General features: G+C 41.2%; 1 protein-coding gene across 1 annotated transcript in view; it reads right to left on the bottom strand.

Annotated features, from left to right (window-relative positions):
• Ophn1 (oligophrenin 1) overlaps window positions 1-22,359 on the bottom strand; it is a 297,092-nt gene that overhangs the window by 189,060 nt on the left and 85,673 nt on the right. Inside the window, exons 3-4 of the mRNA XM_074062757.1 lie at window positions 15,417-15,512; window positions 1,781-1,842 (exon numbers count right to left, since the gene is read on the bottom strand). Coding sequence (XP_073918858.1) covers window positions 1,781-1,842; window positions 15,417-15,512 — 158 coding nt within the window. The remainder of the gene's footprint in view (window positions 1-1,780; window positions 1,843-15,416; window positions 15,513-22,359) is intronic.

Here is a 22,359-nt window from a genome sequence, read left to right as displayed (position 1 = left end):
GTCCAAAAAACTGATTCAAAATGGGTCATAGACCTCAATGTACAAAAGTCCTAGAAGATAACCTAGAAGAGCTGGGGGTGTAGCTCAGTGGTAGGGTGTTTGCCTAGAATATCCAAGGACCTGTGTTCCATCTCCAGCACCACAGTATAACAGAGGAGAAAACTTAGATGACCCTGGGCTTGCTGATGGCTTTTTAGATAAAACAAAAAAGCACGATCTATGAAAGAAAAATTTGATAAATTGGACTTCATTAAAAATACAAACTTCTGCAAAAGACACTGCTAAGAAAATCTTTGTGAAATACATATCCAATAAAGGACTGTCATCTAAAATATACAAATAAATCTTAAAACTCAAAAGGAAAGTAAACAATCAGTCTAAAAAATTGAAAGAAGCCTGAACAGACAACCCACCAGAGAAGATATTCGGATGGCAATTAAGCATATGAAGAAATGCTCAACATTACACGTCAGTAGGGAATTAAAAATTAAAATAAGAACGAGGTATCACTGCACAGCTTTTAGAATGGCCAAATTCAGAACACTGACAACACCAAATGCTGACAAGGACATAGAGCAACTGGAATTCCTATTCATTATTGGTAGGAATACAAAAACGGTACACCCACTTTGGAATGATTTGACAGAGTCTTACAAAAGTAAATCTACTCTTACCATGAGCCAGAAATTTACAGTCTTTAGCATTTAACCAAATGAGCTAAAAACTTACGTGCACACAAAAAATTAAACATTAATGTTTATAACAGTTTTATTTATAATGGCCAGAATTTATAATCATTCAGGATGTCCCTCGGAAGGCGTGGATATCATACAATGAAATATTACTTACTAATTAAAAGAAATGAGCTATGAAGCCATGAAAAGATGTAGAGGAAACAAAAATGCATATTGCTAAGTCAAAGAGTCAACCAGAAAAGATGTGTGATTCCTTGTACACAGCATTCTGAGAAAGCCAAAATACAGTAAAAGGAAAGATCAATGGTTGATAAGGTTTTAGTGGTGGCGGGTGCGGGGGTGGGGGGAAGAGGGATTGGTTGAACACAGGGGATATTTGGGGTCATGAAACTATTTTGTGAGGTGATGATATGATAGTAGCTACATGTCATGTATTTGTCACCTCATAGAATGTACAACACAAAGAGTGAACCCTAATGTAAAACAATGGGCTTTAGTTAACCATACTGTATCAATACTGGCTCATTAATTACAACAAAAGTTACTACGTTCCCAAGATGTTGTTAATATGGGAACTGGGGGATATATATGAGATCTCTACTTTTCACGCACTTTTTCTGCAAAATTAAAACTGCTCTAAAAATGGGCTTGAGCCTGGTAGCTTTTTTTTTAAATTAGATTTTAAATGTAAGAAAAAAACTATTGCATAGATTTTGATAAAACAATCATTGTCAAATATAAATAAAACCCCTATTGGTATTTCTGACAGAAGAATAACAGAGAAATAAATTAATAAATAGATAAATCAATTAAGAACACTAAGATTATAATTTTTGTGAACATGTTCAAATGTCCAATTTAGGGTCCTCTGAAATGAGTAAGGATAGAATTTCCCCATTAATCTCCCTCTACCTAATGCCAAACTGTCAGGGTAGAAGCTTGAAACAGAATAACCAGATTTACTAACTATTTTTACAGCACCATTCAGAACCTAAAAAATCAGACCAATGAAACCAAAACAGACAGAAAAAAAATCTCCAATATCAGCTGTGACCTCAGGTCCAGGCCCAGCATGAGTGACCTACCATCATCATCCTCTCGTTTTCTACTTCATTGAGCAATTCAGCAAATTCCTTGAAAGATTCAGCTGTAAGAGAATAAAAGATGAAGCAAATTAATCATGGTGAATGCTAGCTAAGTGGACAGAGAGAGCTGTGCAACACAAAGTTGGGACCAGTGCCTCAGGCTCACACAGCCAGTAAGGAACAAATCAAATCTAAGCCAGCAGAAGGATGTGTTCAGTGCCTGTTGAAGATTTCTTTTTTAATTCTTTTTTTTGCAAACCAATCCCAGACTCAAGAGTTATTTCAGAGGGATGAGGGAGTGGCTCAAGTGGTAGAACGCCTACCCAGCAACCATAGGGCCCTGAGTTCAAACCCCAGTAAAAAAAAAAAAGGTCAGGTGAGGATGCTAAGATTCAAAGGGCTGTGGTTTGAGGCCAGCCAAAGCGAATAGTTCTTGAGACCCCATCTCCAAAGTAACCACAGCAAAATGGAATGGAGGTGTGGCTCAAGTGACAGAGCACCTGCTTTGCAAGCATGAAGCCATAAGTTCAAACCCCAGTCTCACCAAAAAAAAAGAAGAGTTGTTTCAAAGCTAATATTTTATTTAATTCTCCCAGTCACCCTTAGGTGTGGCTGTGACTTCTCTCATTTCATGCATAAGCAAAATACTAGGGGAAGGGCAGTGGGGTTGCTGTGCAAAGAAAGATAGCTTAGGAATCTCAAAACTTGAATGTGGGCCCCTGCTCCGCTAGTCACCAACTACTATCATTTGGGTCTGAAGTGTCCCTCAAAGCCCCATGTATTGAAGGCTTGTTCCTCAGCCTGTTGGCACTATTGGTAGGTGGTAGAACCTTTAGGAGGTGGAGCTTGTGGAAGGAAGTTAGGTCACTGAGGGTGTGCCTTTGAAGGGGATATTGTGACACTTGCCTCTTCCTGTCTCTCTCTTTGCTTCCCAGCTGCCAACTTTTCTCCACTGTGTTTCTACCATGATGTTCTGCGTAGACACAGTCCCAAAGCAATGGACCAGGCAGCCATGTACTAAACCTCTAAAATAAAGCTTTTCTCATATTAAGATGAATATATTGGATATTTTTTCACACTGACCAATGTACCAGCCAAAACAAAGTTTTTCTCAATTTATTCTTTCTAGGACTTAATTTTCTTACCTGTAAAATGAGAATATTAATTATTGTCATTTCATAATGGCTATGAAAATAGAATAAAACACAAGTTGCCAAAAGGTTTGAAAAAGTGTTATGTACCACTTTTCTTCATTTTAGAAGCACTGTGGCCAGGCATGGTGGTACATGCCTTTAATCCCAGCACTCAGGAGGTAGAGGCAGGAAGACAGCAAGTTCAAGACCAGCCTGGGCTACACAATTGAGACTCTGTCTCAAAAAAAAAGGTGAAATAAAATATCATTGTGGTGAAATGAAAACCACATTTGACTTACTAGCTGTGTGACCTTACACAAGTTACTCAGACTGTCTAAGATCCATTTTCCTTACCTAGAATTGCTATCTCAGAGGGTTGTTGTAGTGGTCAAATAAGACACATGCATGTATAGCTCCCAACACAGGCAACAATCATTCAATAAGTGCTGAATTCTGTGAAGATACTGGAAGATAATAGCCACCTATAAGCCATGGAGAAGTCTAGAACATATCCTCCCTGGGCAACCCCAACAAGGAATCAAACCACTGACACCTTGCACTCAGACTTTCGGCCACTAGAACTGTATCTGTAGACAGGAAGAAGCTGAAGTCTTTGATAAAATACTCCAGGAGAAAATGCAGGTTTTCACTGAATCCTGGAGCCATGAATTATCAAATCTTTGCTTCTTTGACCATGTACTTGCTTACGATAAATTATCCTTCAAAGAATTCTAAGTTTTTTTTAATCCTCACAATATTACAGATATACAGAATATTGCAAAAAATAATATAAATATTACATAACATTGTATCAAAATTTAAAAGTAAGATTTAAAATCCAGAAGCAGTTAGGTTTCCTTTTCATTCTGTCACATGTATTTCCACAATTTATTATTTATTATAGCCTGGGAAGTATAAGTCCCAATATACTTTTATTTTCTTACTCTGTGGTATTTGACCACAATGCATAAATTGCATTTATGGACAGTTTTTAAACTTTTTTAAAATCATTAGATCTAAAGCAGTGACCCTGAGCCCTGACACATTAGAATCACTTGGGAAGCTTAAAAAACACAAATGCCACCCCCTTCCCCAGACCAAGGAAACCCAGATTCATCTCTAAAGGAAAATACTCAATAGTTTTTCTGTACTTAAACACTCTGACACCAAATATGTGGGGGTTTCTGTAACATCAGGCAGTTCTCCAACTCCCCAGAAACCAACTGGATGTCCTATAATTCATTTATGACACTACCCACAGTTAGCCCACAGATAAAGGGCTCAGTTCCATAAGAGTACCCCCCAATACTTGTGATGCCGGTCACAAGTACTAGCTTGTGACCTATACTTCTGACCAACCTGCTAGAGACTGAAGGATTCTATGAGCCCCTCCTCAATTTTGACCATTTCCTGAAATGATTCATAGAACACTGGAAAACACTTTACATACTTTTACTGATTTATATTACAATGGCTACAACTCTGGAACCACCAAGTGGATGCTAAGAAGCTATGTGTGGAAAGGGTACAGAGCTTCCATGCCCTCTCTTGACATGCCACCTTCCCAGCACCTCCATGTGACCACCAATCTGGAAGCTTCCCAAAGCCCAATGTTCAGTCTTTTGTTTTTTTGGTTTTTTTTCTGGCATCACTATGGTTTGAACTCGGGGGCCTCATGCTTGCTAGGCAGGCATTCTACCACTTGAGCCACTCCAATAGCCCTGTTTTGTGTTGGGTATTTTTGAGACAGGGTCTGGAAAACCATTTGCCCGGTTGGTCTTGAACAGCATTCCTCCTAATCTCTGCCTCCTTAGTAGCTAGGATTACAGGCATGAGCCACCAGCATCCAACAACCTTTTTTTTTTCTGGCAATACTGAGGTTTGAACTCAGGGCCTCACACTTGCTCGGCAGGGGCTCTACTACTTGAACCTTGTGGGCTTTTTTTTTTAATGAAATTTGCAAGTTTGGGGCCATTATCTTTCCAAATAATATTTCTTTCCTTTCTTGCTCTCCTCTTTTTCTGAGATTCCCATTATACATGTGCTTTTATGCTGATGGTACCACACAGGTCTGAGATTCTTGCACTGTAACTGAAATTGTCTTTGTGCTACCAGATAGGACAAAGCAAGTTTATCATGCTGCAGAGCACTGAAGACAAACTGAAAGTGCTGTTTATGTGTAAATCTCCAAGATAATAATGGCACCTGACTTCCGCCCTTTGCAGATTTGGAAGTCCTGCCAAGTTTCCAAGTTAACTTGCTTCTCACAAGGACGAGAGAGGTAGGGTGGGGTTATTACCCATATTTTACAGATATGGACGCTGTCAGGAGCTGAGCTGGAGTGGCTAGGATGTCATACATAGTGGGTGACCCCATGGACTTTATTATTTTTAGTTCTCATTTTTTTTCTGGTGGTACTGGGGTTTGAACTCAGGAGCTCAGGCTTGCTAGGCAGGTGCTTTATCACTTGAACCATGGCCCTGGCCTGTGAGTTTTTTATTTTGGTAAAATATATGCAACATAAAATATGCAATTCTGACCATTTCTAAGTGTACAAGTCAAAGGCATTAATTACATCCATAATGCTGGCCATCCATCATTACTGTTTCTAAAACACTTTTACAGCCTGGCGCCAGTGGCTCGTAACCTGTAATCCTAGCTTCTAGGGAGGCTGAGAATAGCAGGACCATAGCTCAAGGCCAACCTGGGCAAACAGTTCATGAGAACCCCATCCCCAAAACACCAGAGCAAAATGGACTGGAGGTGTGGCTCAAGTGGTAAAGTGCCTGCTTTACAAGTGTGAAGCCCTGAGTTCAAACCCCAGCCTCACCAAAAAAATTAAATTACTGAGTCAAGAAGAACTTCATTGCTCTGTATCTGGCCTCTAAAGGACTCCATAAGTTTATTTATTGATCAGATTTCAAAAGTCAAGTGAGGCATGTGGTGTCAGGCAAGAGTCACTCAGCAGAGTCAACAGAGCCTCTGCCTTGTGGTAGCTTACTCTCTAAAGGTAAGAATCTCTTGAGTTCTAGAGATCATCTATCTTAGCCCAGCTACCTGATCTTATTCATAAGGAAACTAAAGCCCAGAGATTGGAACTCACTTGTCCAAGGTCACAGAGCTAGCTGTATCATCACAAAGGGGTCCCATTTCAATGTTCCTACAGCTTTGAGATAACAAGGTATTCGCCAGTCACTGACAAAACAACCATAACATATCCCTTTGTCTGTCCATTCAATGCCCCCCAATGGTGTTGTTCCCCAAACCTTCTCATATTCACTCTTTCTTGCTCATGTCTACATTGAGTTGGAAAACGTTTCAAGGCCAAAACAGCAGAAGGTTTTCATGATGGTTATTTCTGACTTAAGAGTCATGAGCTACTAAAATGCATCTTACTGATGTATTTTAACCAGATGCATGGATAATTCACGCACCTTATGAGAGCTAACCTTGATAATGGTTCTCTAGTGTTAATGGAAAGAAAATAAAAGCTTTAGGAAGGAGAACAGACTATCAATTAGAGCTCTGGGAAGAGAATAGTCTCTACAGAGCAGGATTAGAGTTCAGCTCTTATCTCCCTCTTCAGATAAAAGGAATGATGACTAAAAAAACTGGCTAAGAAAAGGAAGAGCACAGGTCTGCATAACCCTTGCCAACACCATCATCAACAGTAACATCCACTAACCCCACCCACCACAAGCACGGCTTTAGAAATATCAGCAGTTCCATAACACCAAAGCAAGACTTGGCTATTCCTATAAATTTTAAAGAAAGAAATAAAACAAAAAGTTGATAAAAGCGAGAAGGGAAAGATGCTATGTCAGATGCTTCTTGGGTTTTATATCATTCATCATGACAATGTTCGTGGTGAGAATATCAACATTCAGCAAGACCTAGTAAATTTTTTTACACTATTACACTATCTTCCAAAGTGTCATAAATTTCTGATGAACACTGACAATACAGATCTAAAGGGCTAAAATTGCTTAAAGTCTTTTACCTAGTAAATTCATTTCTTGAAAACCATGCCTAAAAACTAACCCTGACTATAAGACTGTAAGGAAATATAGGCCCCAAAATGACCATGTGGAGAGGAGTGATCTACCCAAGAGATTCTTTATTGCCGGGTGGGAGAGGGAGAGAGCAGAGAGAGCCAAGAGAGAGAGGGAGAGAGGGGCAGGGGCTTAAATACCCCTCAGTGAGACTCAGCATGATCTGATTGGTTAGGATCTTATGGTTCACGCTGATTGGAGGTTGGGGCAGAAGGAGGATTCAGGCTAGACTTGAGGCAGGACTGTGACCCTGGGAGGCAGGACCATGACCCTGGAAAACAGAAGCTTAAGGGTGCAGTAAGAACTGAAACTTATCGGTGCCATTATTGCCAACAAAGACGATACACCATTTTGTACAATGGAGGATTTGACATTAGTGATAATGAGTAACTGAAAAGAAAATGTCCAAAGATTGAGGAATAATTAAGTGCAACCACTTGATGGAGTATTACCATAACTACTAAAAAGAAACATTACACAAAATTTTATGAACATAGCAAAATGCATGTGGTGTCACACTATATGAAACAAACATACAAAAATTTTTACATGAAAATTATACATATAATATGATTACAACTAAACACAGGAGTGCCTGGAGATCATTCATATCACTTATATGACCCTAACCTGCAGTGTTTAAATCAGTCAGGTGGGAAGCAGGGCAAATGTCCATGAGAATAAAATAGGATGAGACTCATCTCTAGCAGTCTCCTCACTCTACAATGATGCCCTTGATGTCTCTGTTGAACCTCCAAGAGCCCTCTGAAGCACTCTGGATTACTTCCTGTTGACAATGCTGATCAGAGCCCTAGGTTCCAGGAAAGCAGTGACTGGCACAAAATCCCTCACCATTCATTCTGTGTTCTGAAAGATGACTGAACTACAAAGGCCTACCCTTTCCTCACATGACCTATCTCCACCCTTCCTCAAGGCTCCCAGATGACTTGCAGGTGACTCCTTTGTTTACTTGCCTCTGCAACACCCCAAGTTTCCTTCCTTCTCTTTTAAATGGCTGAGAATACAATGGCTTCCTTGATCACCAGTGTATAGTTCTGACACTTTCAGTTTTATTATCTGAGTTGCACCAGAAGCATTGTCAACTCAGAAGACAAATCTAGCCCTTCTTAGGTTAACTGGGTAAAATATTTCTAACACATATTTCGTAAATTCTGTGCTATACAGGAAGTTCTTAGAGAATCATCAATGCCCTGTCAACGGCCTGTTTTTATTTATAAAACTCCTGGTGTAGCCCTGCCTATTATTAGACAATAGTACAGTGCTTATAATTCCAGTTATTTTAAAATGTTAATTAATTTTCAAACTTACTTCCTTACTTTGAAATTAGTATCTTCAAACCAGTGGTTTCAACTGGGGAGTCTTATCACTTACCAAGGTAAATTCACTAATACACTGATGTTTAGGACCTAGTGCAGATTAGTGAATCTCTTTACTTGATATTCTGGATATATTTGTGATATATTCTAACTATATGCTTCATGTGCTCATGGAATATCATGTCGAAATTACTGTGTTTTAGCTGAAAATTTTTTTTCTTTATAAAGATTGTATCCACCAGGTGTGGTGGTACAGTACTCAGGAGGCTGAGGCAGGAGGATCATGAGTTTGAGACCAACCTGGGCTACACAGAGAGTTCCAAGCTAGCCTAGGTTACAGAGCCCTGGGCTACATACCAAAACACTGTCTCCAAATGAAAAAGATTATATCCATCATTCTAAATTAGACATAACATCCACATTTCTTTGAAAATATGATTATGCTTAAAGATATTTTTGTACAAACTTTACTGTACAAAAAAGATACTGACTTTTATCTTGTGTGCCACAGTCACAACCATGTGTCCTTTCCAGTTGATTATTCTTGTAATGAAATTTTGTCTGATCTGATCTTCTACTTCTGAAAATATCACTCTTGCCTCATCTAGCAATAGTTCCTTTCTTCCTTCTTTCCTTCTTTCTTTCCAATACTGGGGTTTGAACTCAGGGCTTCACACTTGCTAGGCAAGTGCTCTACCATGCTCAGTGCACTTTTTTATGTCCTAATATGATGATCCCATGAAAGCCTTTGCAATCAGCTATAAGCCAGCATGCTTCATTATTAACAAAGAAGGACTTCCCAGAGCCCATGGGAAAGGACAATGACAGGTACATTGTGTAGAGGCTGCTGGGAGTATCCTTTAAGGAGGAACTGCTATGGTATGGTCTCACAAGACCATACCAATGACATGAATAAGGATTTCAAGAACTCTGATCAAGCATCAGTACGGATATGAGACTTGCTAGCTCATGAACAAGCAGAAAACATAGGACTTGAGGAACTGACGATGATGTGGGTTTTGTCTGGAACATTACTGAGGTTTTATTGTCCTACTTTTTTATTTATAAGGAACCGTTTCACTTATAATAACTTAATAGACCATGCTTTTGTAAACTTACATGAATCTTATTCTAACTTCCAAATCCCCTTCTAGATTTAATAACTTCTTAAATATTCTTATTTTTGTGGCAATATAATTATTTACATAGGCTTAATAAGAATCTGTCCTGTTTTTACAAGGACGGAATTAGAAATATTGATTATAAGAACCAGGTCCTGCCTAGAATGACATCTGAAGTTATGTTCATTGAATCAAGTGTGACCAGAAGACCCTTGCAAGGACTTAATGCTGGCTTTATGGAGCCAAAGCACATAAATCCCTCTTGGGAAAACTGCTGCAGTACCTGTTCCCGGCTTAGAGAGCTCCCAGCCCTACAGACGAGGAAGGAAATTATATCATCCAGGCAGGTCCAGAAACCTTAGGAGATATAGGGAACCTGGAATAGAGTGGAATCCACTTAAATTTACAAGTACTGCAGGTGAGATGAAGTAGGGAATTCTTGGCTTGGCTTCCTAGACTCAAAGGCTCTTAAAAGTCCAACCTGAAACTCCTTATGAAAACTTCTAGCAAAGCCAACTTAAGAAGACTTTTCCAGGGGTGGGTACAGTGGGAGGTGGTTGGGCCCAAGGAAAGGGGAATGGGGGGGAATATGGTAGATTTCTTTTGCATCCATACAAAATAGAAGAATGACACTTGTTGAAATTGTTCTAAGAAGGGAGGGGGAAAGGGAGAACCACGGAGGGGTAAATCTAACTAAAATATATTTTAAGCACATATGAGAGTATCACAGTTGTCTCCCTGTACAACTATTATATGCTAATAAAATTTTTAAAAAATGATCAGATAAATTACCATTATTGCTGCAACTATGTAAATAATCAGACCAAATGTCATGAAATGAGCTCCATTTTGTTTTTATCAAGAATATTTTTTGAGATTAACTTTAGTGAAAAGAGAGAAATTGTGTTTTACTAGAAAACAATGAACACCCTTTTGGGTTTCAGAGTTTTCCCCTGTTCTTTGTCTTTCAGCTAGTTTTCACCTCTTGTTAATTGTGGATAACAAACAAGCACTGTCATACGTGCTCAGGAGTTTCAAGACACTCCACGAGTGGTGTTGTACAACCCAAAGACTTCCCCACACTGATGGCTCCTTACTTTAACACAACCTTTTATATTAATATTTCTCTTTTTCACTGTCCCATCCCCTTTTAAGATGCCTGATCTCCAGGACTAAAACAACCAACCTTTGCTACCTCTGAACATAGTTCAACTGGTTTCACAGGAGAACATTCATAAAAGTCCTTGAGCGGCCACTTCTTGGACTCAGCTGTATCTCAAAAGACGTGTGATGTGCTATGGACTGCTCAGCAATTCGAAACAGTCATGCTGGTAGGGGGGGTGTGGGGGGAGTTTAACATTACCACAATGTTAAACTATCTGAACCCTCAGCTCCTAGAAAGCAGTAATGGGGGCTGAGGAAACTTTCTATCTGCAAGTTTGACCTTAAATCTACTTGGTCCACAAAGGAATTTCTTCATGTATGTTAGGATGACTAAAGTGGAAATGTGACATGCACTCTGCTCTGATAACGACAAACTGAAACTCAGGGTTTAAAATATGAGGCCCTCCAATGAAACCCACCAAATAATCCCAGGGTTTTTGAGATTAAGGAAATCTGTCTGGCTTCTGCTTCATTATCTCATCCATGCACTGCTCCCCACAGGTTTCAACATACAAGCCCAACTCTTTTATAAGGTATTACAGACCCTTCTCCATCTAGCCCAGGTGTCACAAACCCTCTCACTATATTTAGCTAACATGTATGTTTTGTCTGGTCTGCACAGTGCTTTAAATCTGACTTAATTGCTAACATTTAAAAAGAAGTATTATGCATAAACTTTCTGGATATTTTGCTCTAGTGAAAAAGCAGATGGTCTGGCTACATGGGGCCCATATTTTCAGATGGCAACAATCACTGGTTGAACTCTATCTGGAGATGCCACTTTTAGATTTTTGTGGCTGTTTGCCACAAACCCCAGCCCCACTTTAAGTCAGCAGGACAGAGTATAAATTAGCATCCTATATCCAGCCTACTTTGCTTATTTTTATCACATGTCGAGACTCTACACACCTGCCTATCTTAGCTCTGAATCCTCTCCACTCTTTCCAGTCACATTCAATTACTTAGAGTTTCAAAAAAGATAATCTCACTCTGTATTTGTTTTCTTTGCCAGCCTTTTCCTAAATCCAAGACCATGAAGCAAGTGAGGGACCTTGGCTACAAAATGTAAGGAAGCATATTCACTCTTGGGTGCTGACCTGCATTTGCATGAACCTGAGAGTGAGTGCCTCCTTAAAATCTGAGTCCTGCCCACCTGACTTGCCTCATCCTAGTCCTAGAACTGATACTGATATCACTTCTCTTAGAAGCCTTCCTTGTTTATTCTCCCCATCAACCTCCTCCCAACATGCGTGCGCACACGCGCACGCGCACACACACACACACACCAATCCACCTGAGGGACTTCCACAAGCCAATCCCTACTGTAGTACTTACCACATTGCATAGTCTGTAATAAGTACTCCTCCTTCAACAGGCCACCAGCTCCTTGGGGGCAGGTGTGTTCTATGTCTCTGAATCCCTGGTCTACAGCCCCTACCTAGTGGATACTCTACCTATTTAACACTGACCAAATACCTATCAGGGATCTTCACAAAAGTGGACAGAGATTCTCTGAAGCCCATGTGGGAACACTCTTCTTTTAAGTTCCTGGAACTGTGTTCATACAGAAAGTCATTTGCCTAAAGCTCCTCTTAAAACTTACCTAAATGGAAGCTCTGTGAGGACAGGGTCCATAGAAGGTGCTCAATAAAAATTTGTTAAATTAATCAAGTGGGCTTTTGGAGACACAGGTTCCAGTAGTAAACCTGGCAGTTAACACTACACTCCGATGGCTCACGCCTGTAATCCTAGCTACTCAGAAGGCAGACATCAAGAGGATCATGGTTCAAAGCCAGCCCAGGCAAATAGTTTGCAAGACCCTATCTCAAAAATACCCAACAACAAAAAAAAGGCTGGCAGAGTGGCTCAAGTGGTAGAGCGCCTGCCTAGCAAGCATGAGGCTCTGAGTTCAAATCCCAGTACCACAAAAAAACTGGCAGTTATCAAGCTGTGTGGGACCTTCCAAAACCAATTTCCGGATGTGAGGGCGATCTGGCTGCGACATCTGTCACCCCATTGATCGCCAGGGTTGATTCGGCTGATCTGGCTGGCTAGGCGGGTGTCCCCTTCCTCCCTCACCGCTCCATGTGCGTCCCTCCCGAAGCTGCGCGCTCGGTCGAAGAGGACGACCATCCCCGATAGAGGAGGACCGTTCTTCGGTCAAGGGTATACGAGTAGCTGCGCTCCCCTGCTAGAACCTCCAAACAAGCTCTCAAAACCAATTTCCTACCTCTGTGCCAAGTTTCTCCATCTGTTGAATGGAAATGAACTACTTTGGTATCCCTCCCCCACTCCTAAGTTTATGTAAAATGTATTTGGCAAACACTCTAAGAGTCTCAGCTTCTTCACTCTTTCAATTCGCACTTCTCATTCTTCAAGCAAATTCCTACATGGAAGTCCAATCTAAACAGCTGCTTTACTTGAGCTTGGGCAGATGGGAGACACTGACAATACAAGAAGCACAGTTGAAAAGAGCCTGAGCCCTGTCCTGGGGTCCAATACACACACTAACATCAAGATGACTGTCGAAATCAGGGCCCCGGGCTCCACAGCTCCACTATAGAGATTCGGATTCTTTTAGACTAAGATTGTGAACTCCGGATCATTAAGATTCCCAGGTGATACAGGCATTACTTCATGTACTTCTCACAAGCCTTGTGCAGTAGACTATACCCTCCACTTTATAGAAGAGGAAACAGAGGCTCAACACGTTCAAGTAACATCTCCAAGATACCATAGCTAATATATAAAACTTAAGTCTGAAGCAGACACAAGACTCCATTAACACTTGGTATTTCCTTTGGCTACTGAGCCCTTGGAGCAGAGAAAAAGACCAGGAAATGTTCACTGAAGGCACAGATGTTTTGCTCTAAAGCAGGGACAAATGCCACGGTCTGGGCAATGAGACTCAGCCTCCCACTTGTCCCTGCTGGACACAAGACTGCTCAGGTAGGTCCTGGTGCTGATCCCCAAGAGAAGGAACTCTTCAGAGGAGCCTCAGGTGTCCCTATGTGCTCTAGAATCACTGCCATCCCTTCTAGAAAACTGTTGCCTACAGTGGGGTTAATGCTCCAAGTCACCTCTTGGAGCCATCATGAGAAAAGTGTCGTGGAAAGGCCCTCTTCACATAGTGTGAAATCTAAAACTGCACCCCAAATTCTATCTTAACTTTACTTTTACCAATTTTCCCAGTGAAACAGAGATGCAGTGACTGGAGGTCAATGTTGTCAGTACAAGGGCTTGGTACCCCATACCATCTCAGCTTCAGGAGCAACTGTTCTTTCACAGCCACAGCATCTCAGGAAGGTCCCCAAGACTTCTTCCCAAAGCCTCCAAGAAGCCTCGGCCTCAGCTGTTACAGCACTGGCTGTCCCTCTCACTACCAGTACAAATCCCAGCTTTCAAACTGGCAAATCCAACAAGGACAGTGACTACAATAGGCCAATGAATTTGCAAAAATCTATTTAGTTCCCATTAACAAAAGTCACTTCATTGAGTCAGTATCCCTCAGAGCAATGGTCAGATGATAATTAGGCATTTCTGAAGTTGGCAGGCAAATGGTAACTGAGTTAAAGAGTTATTGTAAATCATACAGTAAGAAGCAAAGATGTCACAGCCAACAGCTCTCAGGGAGCCCACAGACACCCATGGGAATCTGGCAGTGCTAGGGAGTCATTTTTATTTTTCTTTACAAGTCATTATGCTCAAGCTCACATGCCCTCTTTTTCCTGCATGGCTTTCATTGACATTTGTGGTGAGGCTCTGAGGGATGGGAGAGTTGAAGCAAAGTTCAACAGGAAGGATGACATAGGAAAGGTCTCGAAGCTCTGGTGACTGACTGGCTTTGAGGAAATGAGAACCTGTTTTAACAGATCCTTACAATAGAAAACAGGCATTTATGGAACTGCATGCATCACACAGTTCCCAGTCTTCAAGGTCAACAATTCACAGGTGAAACAACAGTTATTTTAAGAAAGATACATGGGCTGGGGCATAGTTCAAATGGTAGAGCTCTTGTCTAGCACATGCAAGGGTCTGGGTTCAATCCCCAGTACCACAAAAAAGAAAAAAAATCAGATTTTATACTAACAATAATCCTGAAATTGCTAACATTAGGCACTGTGCACACTGGCACTGAGTGTTCTCATTCCCATTTTACAGATGAGAAAAATTAACACTCAAAGAAGTCAAGTCACTTGCCAAAGTTACACAGCTAGTAAGCTATAGGGTTATAGGGCTGTCTGACTCCACCCAGGATGTTGACTTTTAAATAAGTCACGTCCTTGGAACGGGATAGATTTGCAGAAGTAGAATGAAGCGGAATCAGTAAGGAGACACAAATATCTACCTGACCAGCTAAAGAGGCATATTTAATCAAAATACTCATCAGTCTTACTCTCACAAAAATATCCCTTCGTCTTTCGCTAGTTCGCTCTAGCTGAAGGAGAAAGAGAAGGCAATTGCCTGTTGCCTGAAAAGTTGTACTTACAGAAATGCTAACTTTCAACTTTGTAGGGGAATTTGTTCCTTAAAAGAACCTTACTCCAGATGGTTTTGGAAAATAAACAAATCACTCTTTATCATTTATGAACTATCTATTTTCAAGCACTAGATGCTTTAAAAAAAAAGTCCCCCTGCAGGCTGAGTCAGTTGAAGTGTCCGGATTGCTTGTGGGGGGATGGCACTAGCAGAGAACATTTCCTACCAGTCCTAAGCAGTCTCCCAGGGTCTTGGCCCTGGACCATGGATGAAGAAGATGTCCAGGTGCTCTGTCTCCACACACTGAGAGGCTGCCTGGTCTCAGGCCTTTCTGGGTGGGGAACACGTACCAATGTTGATCTCGTCATCAGTCAGAGTGTCTCCAATGAAGTCAAACTGGAAGGACTGCAGCGTCTGGGAAAACTTCTGAACAGCAGAGGAGTAACCTGCAGGGGAGGGAGCAGGAGACAGAGTCAGTGCAGGTGACCTTTGACCCATCTCCTGCTCTGTGGGAGAGCAGACAGGACAAGAACAAGGGGACACTCAGGGCAGGAAGATCAACTCTCCAAAAGAAAGCTTGAGCAAGTCAAACTACAAGTTCAAGGACAAGGGGAGGGAGCAGCTTAGTGAAGTCCTTAAAGGGATGGGACCTGTCTTCATACTTGACCCCTCTCCTCTCTGGCCTGTCTTACCCTAACCTTGAAATGATTTCATGGTGCTCTCTAAACAGTATCCCTAAGCTTCACCAAGCCACCATTATGCATGATGGTCTACAATGCTTTCTCACCTTTCATGAAACAAACATACACAATCATTCTACAAAGAAAGAATTAGATCCTTTAATAGATGTGGAACTCAAGGTCTTAGGACCAGCTGGCACAGCTGGGACTAGGAGCCAGGTGGTCTGTCTGCCTCTCCAGGGCCCTTTCCACGACAACATGGGTACCACTTAGACATCTTACACATTAAACAAATGGAAGCCTGGTGAGGGGCAGAGGAACAGATTTAGCTTGTTGCCAGAGTGTTCACCAAGGCAGTGATCAGTGAACAAAATCAGGGTGACCTGGCCAGATAAATGCTTCTATTTTTAGTCAATGATTTCGAATTTTCATTACAAAGGTTCAATGACAGTCTAAAATTAAATCATATTTAAAGCCAGGCATGTTGGTACACACCTGTAATCTCAGCTAGTCAGGAGGCAGAGGTGGGGGGATCTCAGCCCACCTCTGAGGTGGGGGGGCTCAGACAAAAGCATGAGACCCTACCTGAAAAACTAAAAGCAAAAAGGGATGGGGTGGGAGCGTGGCTCACATTATAGAGTGCTTGACTAGCAAGCCCAAGACCCCGAGTTCAATCCCCAGTATTGAAAGAAAAAAAGAAGAAAGAAAGAAACCACATTTTACTATACTTTACAGAAATTTCCTTCCTTGAAATTTTAAAATATTACCTTCAGTGAGAGGCCCAGCTAAACTCTTGACCCTTGAGAGTGGGTCTTAGGCCAGAAATGGCATCATCAACTAAGAGCACATGGTCACAGCCAACCCTAGACCTACTAATGCAGATAGTACCTTTTTTCAATACAATTCCCCAGGGACTTTTATGTGGTTAAATTTCGAGTTGCATGCTCCATCAACTAAGCTCAGCCATTCGATCATCTTCTGGGAAAGCTCAAGCTTGCTAGTCATTTTCGGTTCCCTTTTCCTCATTTCTTCTTTTGCTCCCTGGTCTCCTATTCCTCTTCTTCCTCTCTCTCCCCCTCCCCCTCTAGAAGGTAAGTGGCTTAGAGAGCTCAGCATCTGTTCTCAGGCTAAGGCAAATGGAGAGAGGGCTGGCAACAGCAGCCATTCCTCTCAATGAAAGGCCACTGCAGTTATGCACAAGCACGTAAGACACAGTCATGCATGTGGCTGGAACAGATGACATGGCAAGACTTTACTTATACTTGGATATTCATAGTAGCCTCCCACACAGGTGCTCTTCAATAGTTAACTATGACAGAAGAATATTATTTAACCATGAAAAGGAATGAAGTACTGATGTATGCTACACATGGATGAAAACGTTATGCTAAGTGGAAGAAGACAGGCACAAGAGAGCATGTGTTATATGACTATATAAGTGAGATATCCACAACAGGCAAATTCCTAAAGACAGAAAGTAGACTGGTGGCTGTTGAGGGTGAAGAGTGGGAATGGGCAATGAAGAGTGTGGAGGGGGTTGATTTTTGGAAGGATGAAAAAAATTTTTTTATTTCTTTTATTCATATGTGCATACAGTGTTTGGGTCATTTCTCCCCCCTTTCCCCCGCCCCCGCCCCCTCCCTTTCTCCCGCCCCCCTCCTCTATGTCCCATTTCCAAGAGTCTTATTTTCAGAATTTACAGTCTTTACTCTTTGAACACATCACTGAAAGTAATGATAATAATAATTAAACAACAATAATGAAGTTTTACAGAGTCTGGGGACTGCAGGTCAGGTGACAAGGGCATCTCATAATTTCTAAGCTCTACAATCACATTTTCCACTTGGAATCTGGGCCACATAAATGTGAGAGGGGATATGCCACCTTCAAATCCTTCCATAGTTCCTCAACAAAAAAGAATACAAAACTGGATCAAATATGGAAAACAATTCTTTTTCTCTGGCCTCTTCAGGCAGCAGCAAAAAAAAAAAAAAGACAGACTCAGAATTCCGACCTGCTCTCTGTGACATCCAGGGAAATTAAGTGAAAATATTCATTGCATCGCTTTCCACACATACCAGGATTTCTTTATTTTGACTTGAGCCAAGCAAGGCACGGTTATTAACTGTCGTCTACAATAAGCTGAATATTTTAGAAACCACAAATACTACAAATGCCAACATTTCTAGTGTTTTAGACATAAAGGGATAGTTTAAGGAAGGAGGTGCACTCATTCCCTTTTCATTCCCCAGATGTCTCGGCTCCAAATGTGGTCTCACAGCTGCACAGGCCTTGCAAGTTTAGGTAGGGCTTTCCACAAGCATTCTCCTTTACTCCACCCAACTGCCCAAAGGTAGGTATTAGTACCTCATGTCACAGAACAATAAGACAGACAATGCTGACAAATCACACTCAAATTACTAGTAAGCCTAAATAAACATCTCTTCATGGAAAGAATGTGCTACGTATTTGGCCTCTGTACTTAGGGAAGTGCCAAGAAAGACTCACATTTCAGATAAATAAGTGAAATGGCTGACATTTAGACCCCAAAGAATGGACAGATAACTCAGAATGCTTGTCATAGGTTGGGACATTTGTTTCTTTATCATCCTAAATTCTACTACAGTGCTTCAAACCACTGAACTCATTCTTTCAGGTGCCCAGGCCTTCCCCATCTTGTCTAGGATGCCACTATGTTGTAAGTTTCCATGCTGTCTTTGAGGGCTGTCTATCACCTTGTTATTGGTCTACGTTCTTTCTTCACTTTTTTCACTCATTCTAGAATGTAGTTGGATAGCACTTTTTAGGCACTGTGAAGCTTTCTGGTAATGAGGCAAATGACGAACAGGACGGAGTAATGAATGCCGTGAAGATACCATCTACTTTTTATCACTTCTGTGCTTTGAATATCTTTGAGTGTGAGTCCTTTCAGAGTTCCTGTGTTAAAATTTAAGCCCCACTGTGAGGTACTGTGAGGGTGGAGACTTAATCCAACTGCAGTGTTTAGAAGTAGGGGTGCTTAAGAGGTGGGGGTGTTTAAAAGTGGGGCATTTAAGAAGTACAGTCATTGGGAGGGACTAAGATTAAATAAGGCCATTAGGGTAGAGCCCCAATGATTGAATCCTGGTGACTTTATAGGAAGAAGGACAGAGAGCAGAGATTTGTAGACAGTCACAAGTACCCTGTGTCTTGCCATGTGATGCCCTGCACCACCTGCCAACAAGGCTACCACCAGATACCCTTGACCTTGCACTTCTGTGACTATCAGCCAATACACCCTTCGCTTTAAAATACACTCCGTAGTAGTGTGCTCCTTACAGAAAATGTACAAATGCAAACACCACACTTTCCTAAAGTTTCCTTAAAATGGAATCACACAGAACATACTATGGTGTCTGACTCAGTCTGTACAAACGTTTTGAAAAATTCATCCACATTGTCACATGTATCAGCAATTAATTTTATTGCTAATATTCCAATACATAAATACACCACGGTGTGTAGTCATTCATCTATTCATAGATATTCATGTCAACATGTGATAATTTTATTTCTTTCATTTTAGCCATTCGAATGGGTGTGTGGTGGTATTGAAGTACAACTTGAACGTGCATTTTCTTGATGACTCTTGGTACTGACTGGACTTTGGTAATAATTAGTTGGGTTATTTCTCTTACCATTGAGCTATAAAATTTCATTATATATTCTGGATATGACTCTTTCCTCAGGTATATGTATTGCAACTATTCTGTTAATCAACTAAAGACCTAACAATGTGAGAGCTGTGTATTCACAAAAAAAAAAAAAAACACAATGAACCTCAGTAAGAGCAGTGGCCTTTGTGTATGAAGTCATCCTGATCAATCACCATCTGCCCAGCTTCACAGCAGCACTGAAAATCAACAACCTCACAATCACAAGAGCTGTGCAAAGCAACAGGTCAGCAGACACCAAGGGGGTAAAATGTGGCTGGAGTCTGTCAAGGCCCCACCCCCAGCGAATCCTCACTACTTGTCTACTTTGCTTATGCTTAGGGTTTGTCTTGTCCTTACCATGAAAATGGCACTGCTACTGGGGTATTTGGCAAAAACAATCATCTGAAATGAGTTAAAATTGTAGTGGCTCAGAGGCAGCTTGGCAAGTTGACTTTAGCAAGAGGGTGACCAAAACAATTGGGGAAAAAAAAAAACAGGACAAAGACACATTGGAGAAAGACATACCCACCGGGAACTTTGAAAGACGTCAACACATCCTCAGAAGTCTAGAAAGACATAGCCTGCGAAGGGGTACACATTCTAGGCTGAGTGTGTGCCCCCGTCTCATACCCTGGTTAACTTTGCACACACAAAGGAAAAGAACAACTTACAAGGTGATCTTTGTTAACAATATCTTTAAAAGCATCTGCTCTTTTGAAAGACAAGAAACTTAAAAGAAACAGTTTAGAAGAAAATACTTGCAAAAGATACATCTGATACAGGCCCACAATCCAAAATACACAGAGAACTTTCTTATGGCAGTACTGGGGTTTGAACTCAAGGCCTGGCACTGCTGGGCAGGCACTCTACCACTTGAGCCATGCTCCCAGACTTTTTCTATTCTAGTTAATTTTCAAGTGTAGTCTTGCTTTTTTTGCCCAGGACTGACCTCAACTACGATCCTCTTACTTATGCCTCCCACGTAGACGGTGAGGATGTGGGGCAGCGGGAACACTCACTGTCATGGAATTCAAGATAGCAGTTGGAAGCCATATGTCCTACAAAACTAAACACAATCTTACCATACAGCAGAGACCACACTTCCTGGCATTTACCTAAATGAGTCAAAAAACTCACATCCATACTAAAGCCTGTGCAGAGATGTTTATGGCAGCTTTGTGCATAACTGACAAAAACTGGAAGCCACCAAAATGTTCTTCAACACTTGAATGGAAAAATGAATGTGGCACAGACAATGAAATATTAGGGTTAAAAAGAAGTGAGCTTGGGCTGGCACAAGTGATAGAGCTGCTGCCTAACAAGCATGGGGTCCTAAGGTCCTGAGTTCAAGCCCCAGGACCACCAAAAAAAAAAAAGCAAACAATAAAGCCAGGAAACGACAAGGAGGAAATTTAAATGTGCATTACTAACTGAAAAGCCAATCCAAAAAGGTCCTGTACCATATAATTCCAGCTGTATGATATCGTGAAAAGGTGAAACCATGCACACAGCAAAAAAGTTTAGCTGCTTTGCTAAAGGTTGGAGAGAGAGAGGGAAGAACAAGCAGAGCTCAGAGGGCTTGGGACAGTGAGAATTTTCTGTGTGATACTGCAGTGGTGAGGTATGACATTATACGGTGTCCCTATGCATAGAGGGTGCAACACCAAAAGCAAGTCCTAAGGTAAGCTAATGACGTGGTATTACAAAGATGCACCACTCTGGTACTGACACTCATAGTGGGAGAAGCTGTGGGTATGTGAAGACAAAGAGGACTTGTCTGTACTCTCCGATCAATTTTGTTTTGAACCTAAAACTGTCCTAAAAATAGCTTATTAATAAGGCTGAGGGACAAGGAACAAAGGATCTGAATGGACTTTCTCAAAAGAAAATGGCCAATAAGCAAATAAAAAGATATTCAACATCATTAGTCACTAAGAAAATACAAACCATATCCATGAAGGAGATACCACCCCACACGCACTAGGATTGTGCCCATCAAAATCATGAGCCATCACAGGTACTGGCAAGAACACGGAGAAAACGGAGCCACGCGCACCCTGGGTGGCAGCTTGGAATACAGTGCTGCAGCTCTAAAAGTTGCTGGTGAGTTCCTCAAAACCTAAAGGCAGGGTTGCCCTGTGACCTAGACAGTCCTCTCCTGTGTGACCCAGCCAGTCCTCTCTTAGGTATGCAGTCAAAATGTGTCCTACAAAAACCTGTGCAGAAATGGTCACAACAGCAGGATTTATAGGAGCCAAGAAGATACAACTCAAACGTCCATCAATGAACAAAGGATAGAGAAGCAAAAAGAGCAATGCTGGAGGTATCACAAATACCCGACTTCAAACTATACTACAGAGCCATAGCAATAAAAACAGCATAATACTGGCACAAAAACAGACATGAAGAGCAGTGAATCAGAATAGAAGACCTGGATATGAATCCACGAGGTTACACCCACCTGATTTTTGACAAAGGCACCAAACCATACAATGGCGAAATGACAGCATCTTCAATAAATGTTGCTGGGAAACTGGCTATCTGGACACAGAAATCTGAAACTAGATCCATGTTTATCACCCAGTACAAGTATCAACTCAAAGTTGATCAAGGACCTTAATTAATATAATTAATTAATTATATAATTAATATAAGACCTGAAACTTTGTGCAGGAAAGAGCAGGGAATACACAGGAGTTAATAGGCATAGGCAATGACTTCCTAAATAGAACTCAAATGACTCAGCAACTAAGAGAAAAGATTGAAAAGTGGGACTACATGAAACTAAAAAGCTTCTGCACAACAAAAGAAATGGTCACCAGACCAAAGAGGCTGCCCACAGAATGGGAGAAAATCTTTGCCAATGATGTATCTGACAAGGGTTTGATAACTAGAATATACAGAAAGCGCAAAAAATT

This window comes from Castor canadensis, chromosome X (genome assembly GCF_047511655.1).
Source record: "Castor canadensis chromosome X, mCasCan1.hap1v2, whole genome shotgun sequence".
In the NCBI taxonomy this organism is placed as follows: Eukaryota; Metazoa; Chordata; class Mammalia; order Rodentia; family Castoridae; genus Castor; species Castor canadensis.
Note: the sequence above shows the minus strand (reverse complement) of the source record. Positions and strands in the feature narration are given on the sequence as shown.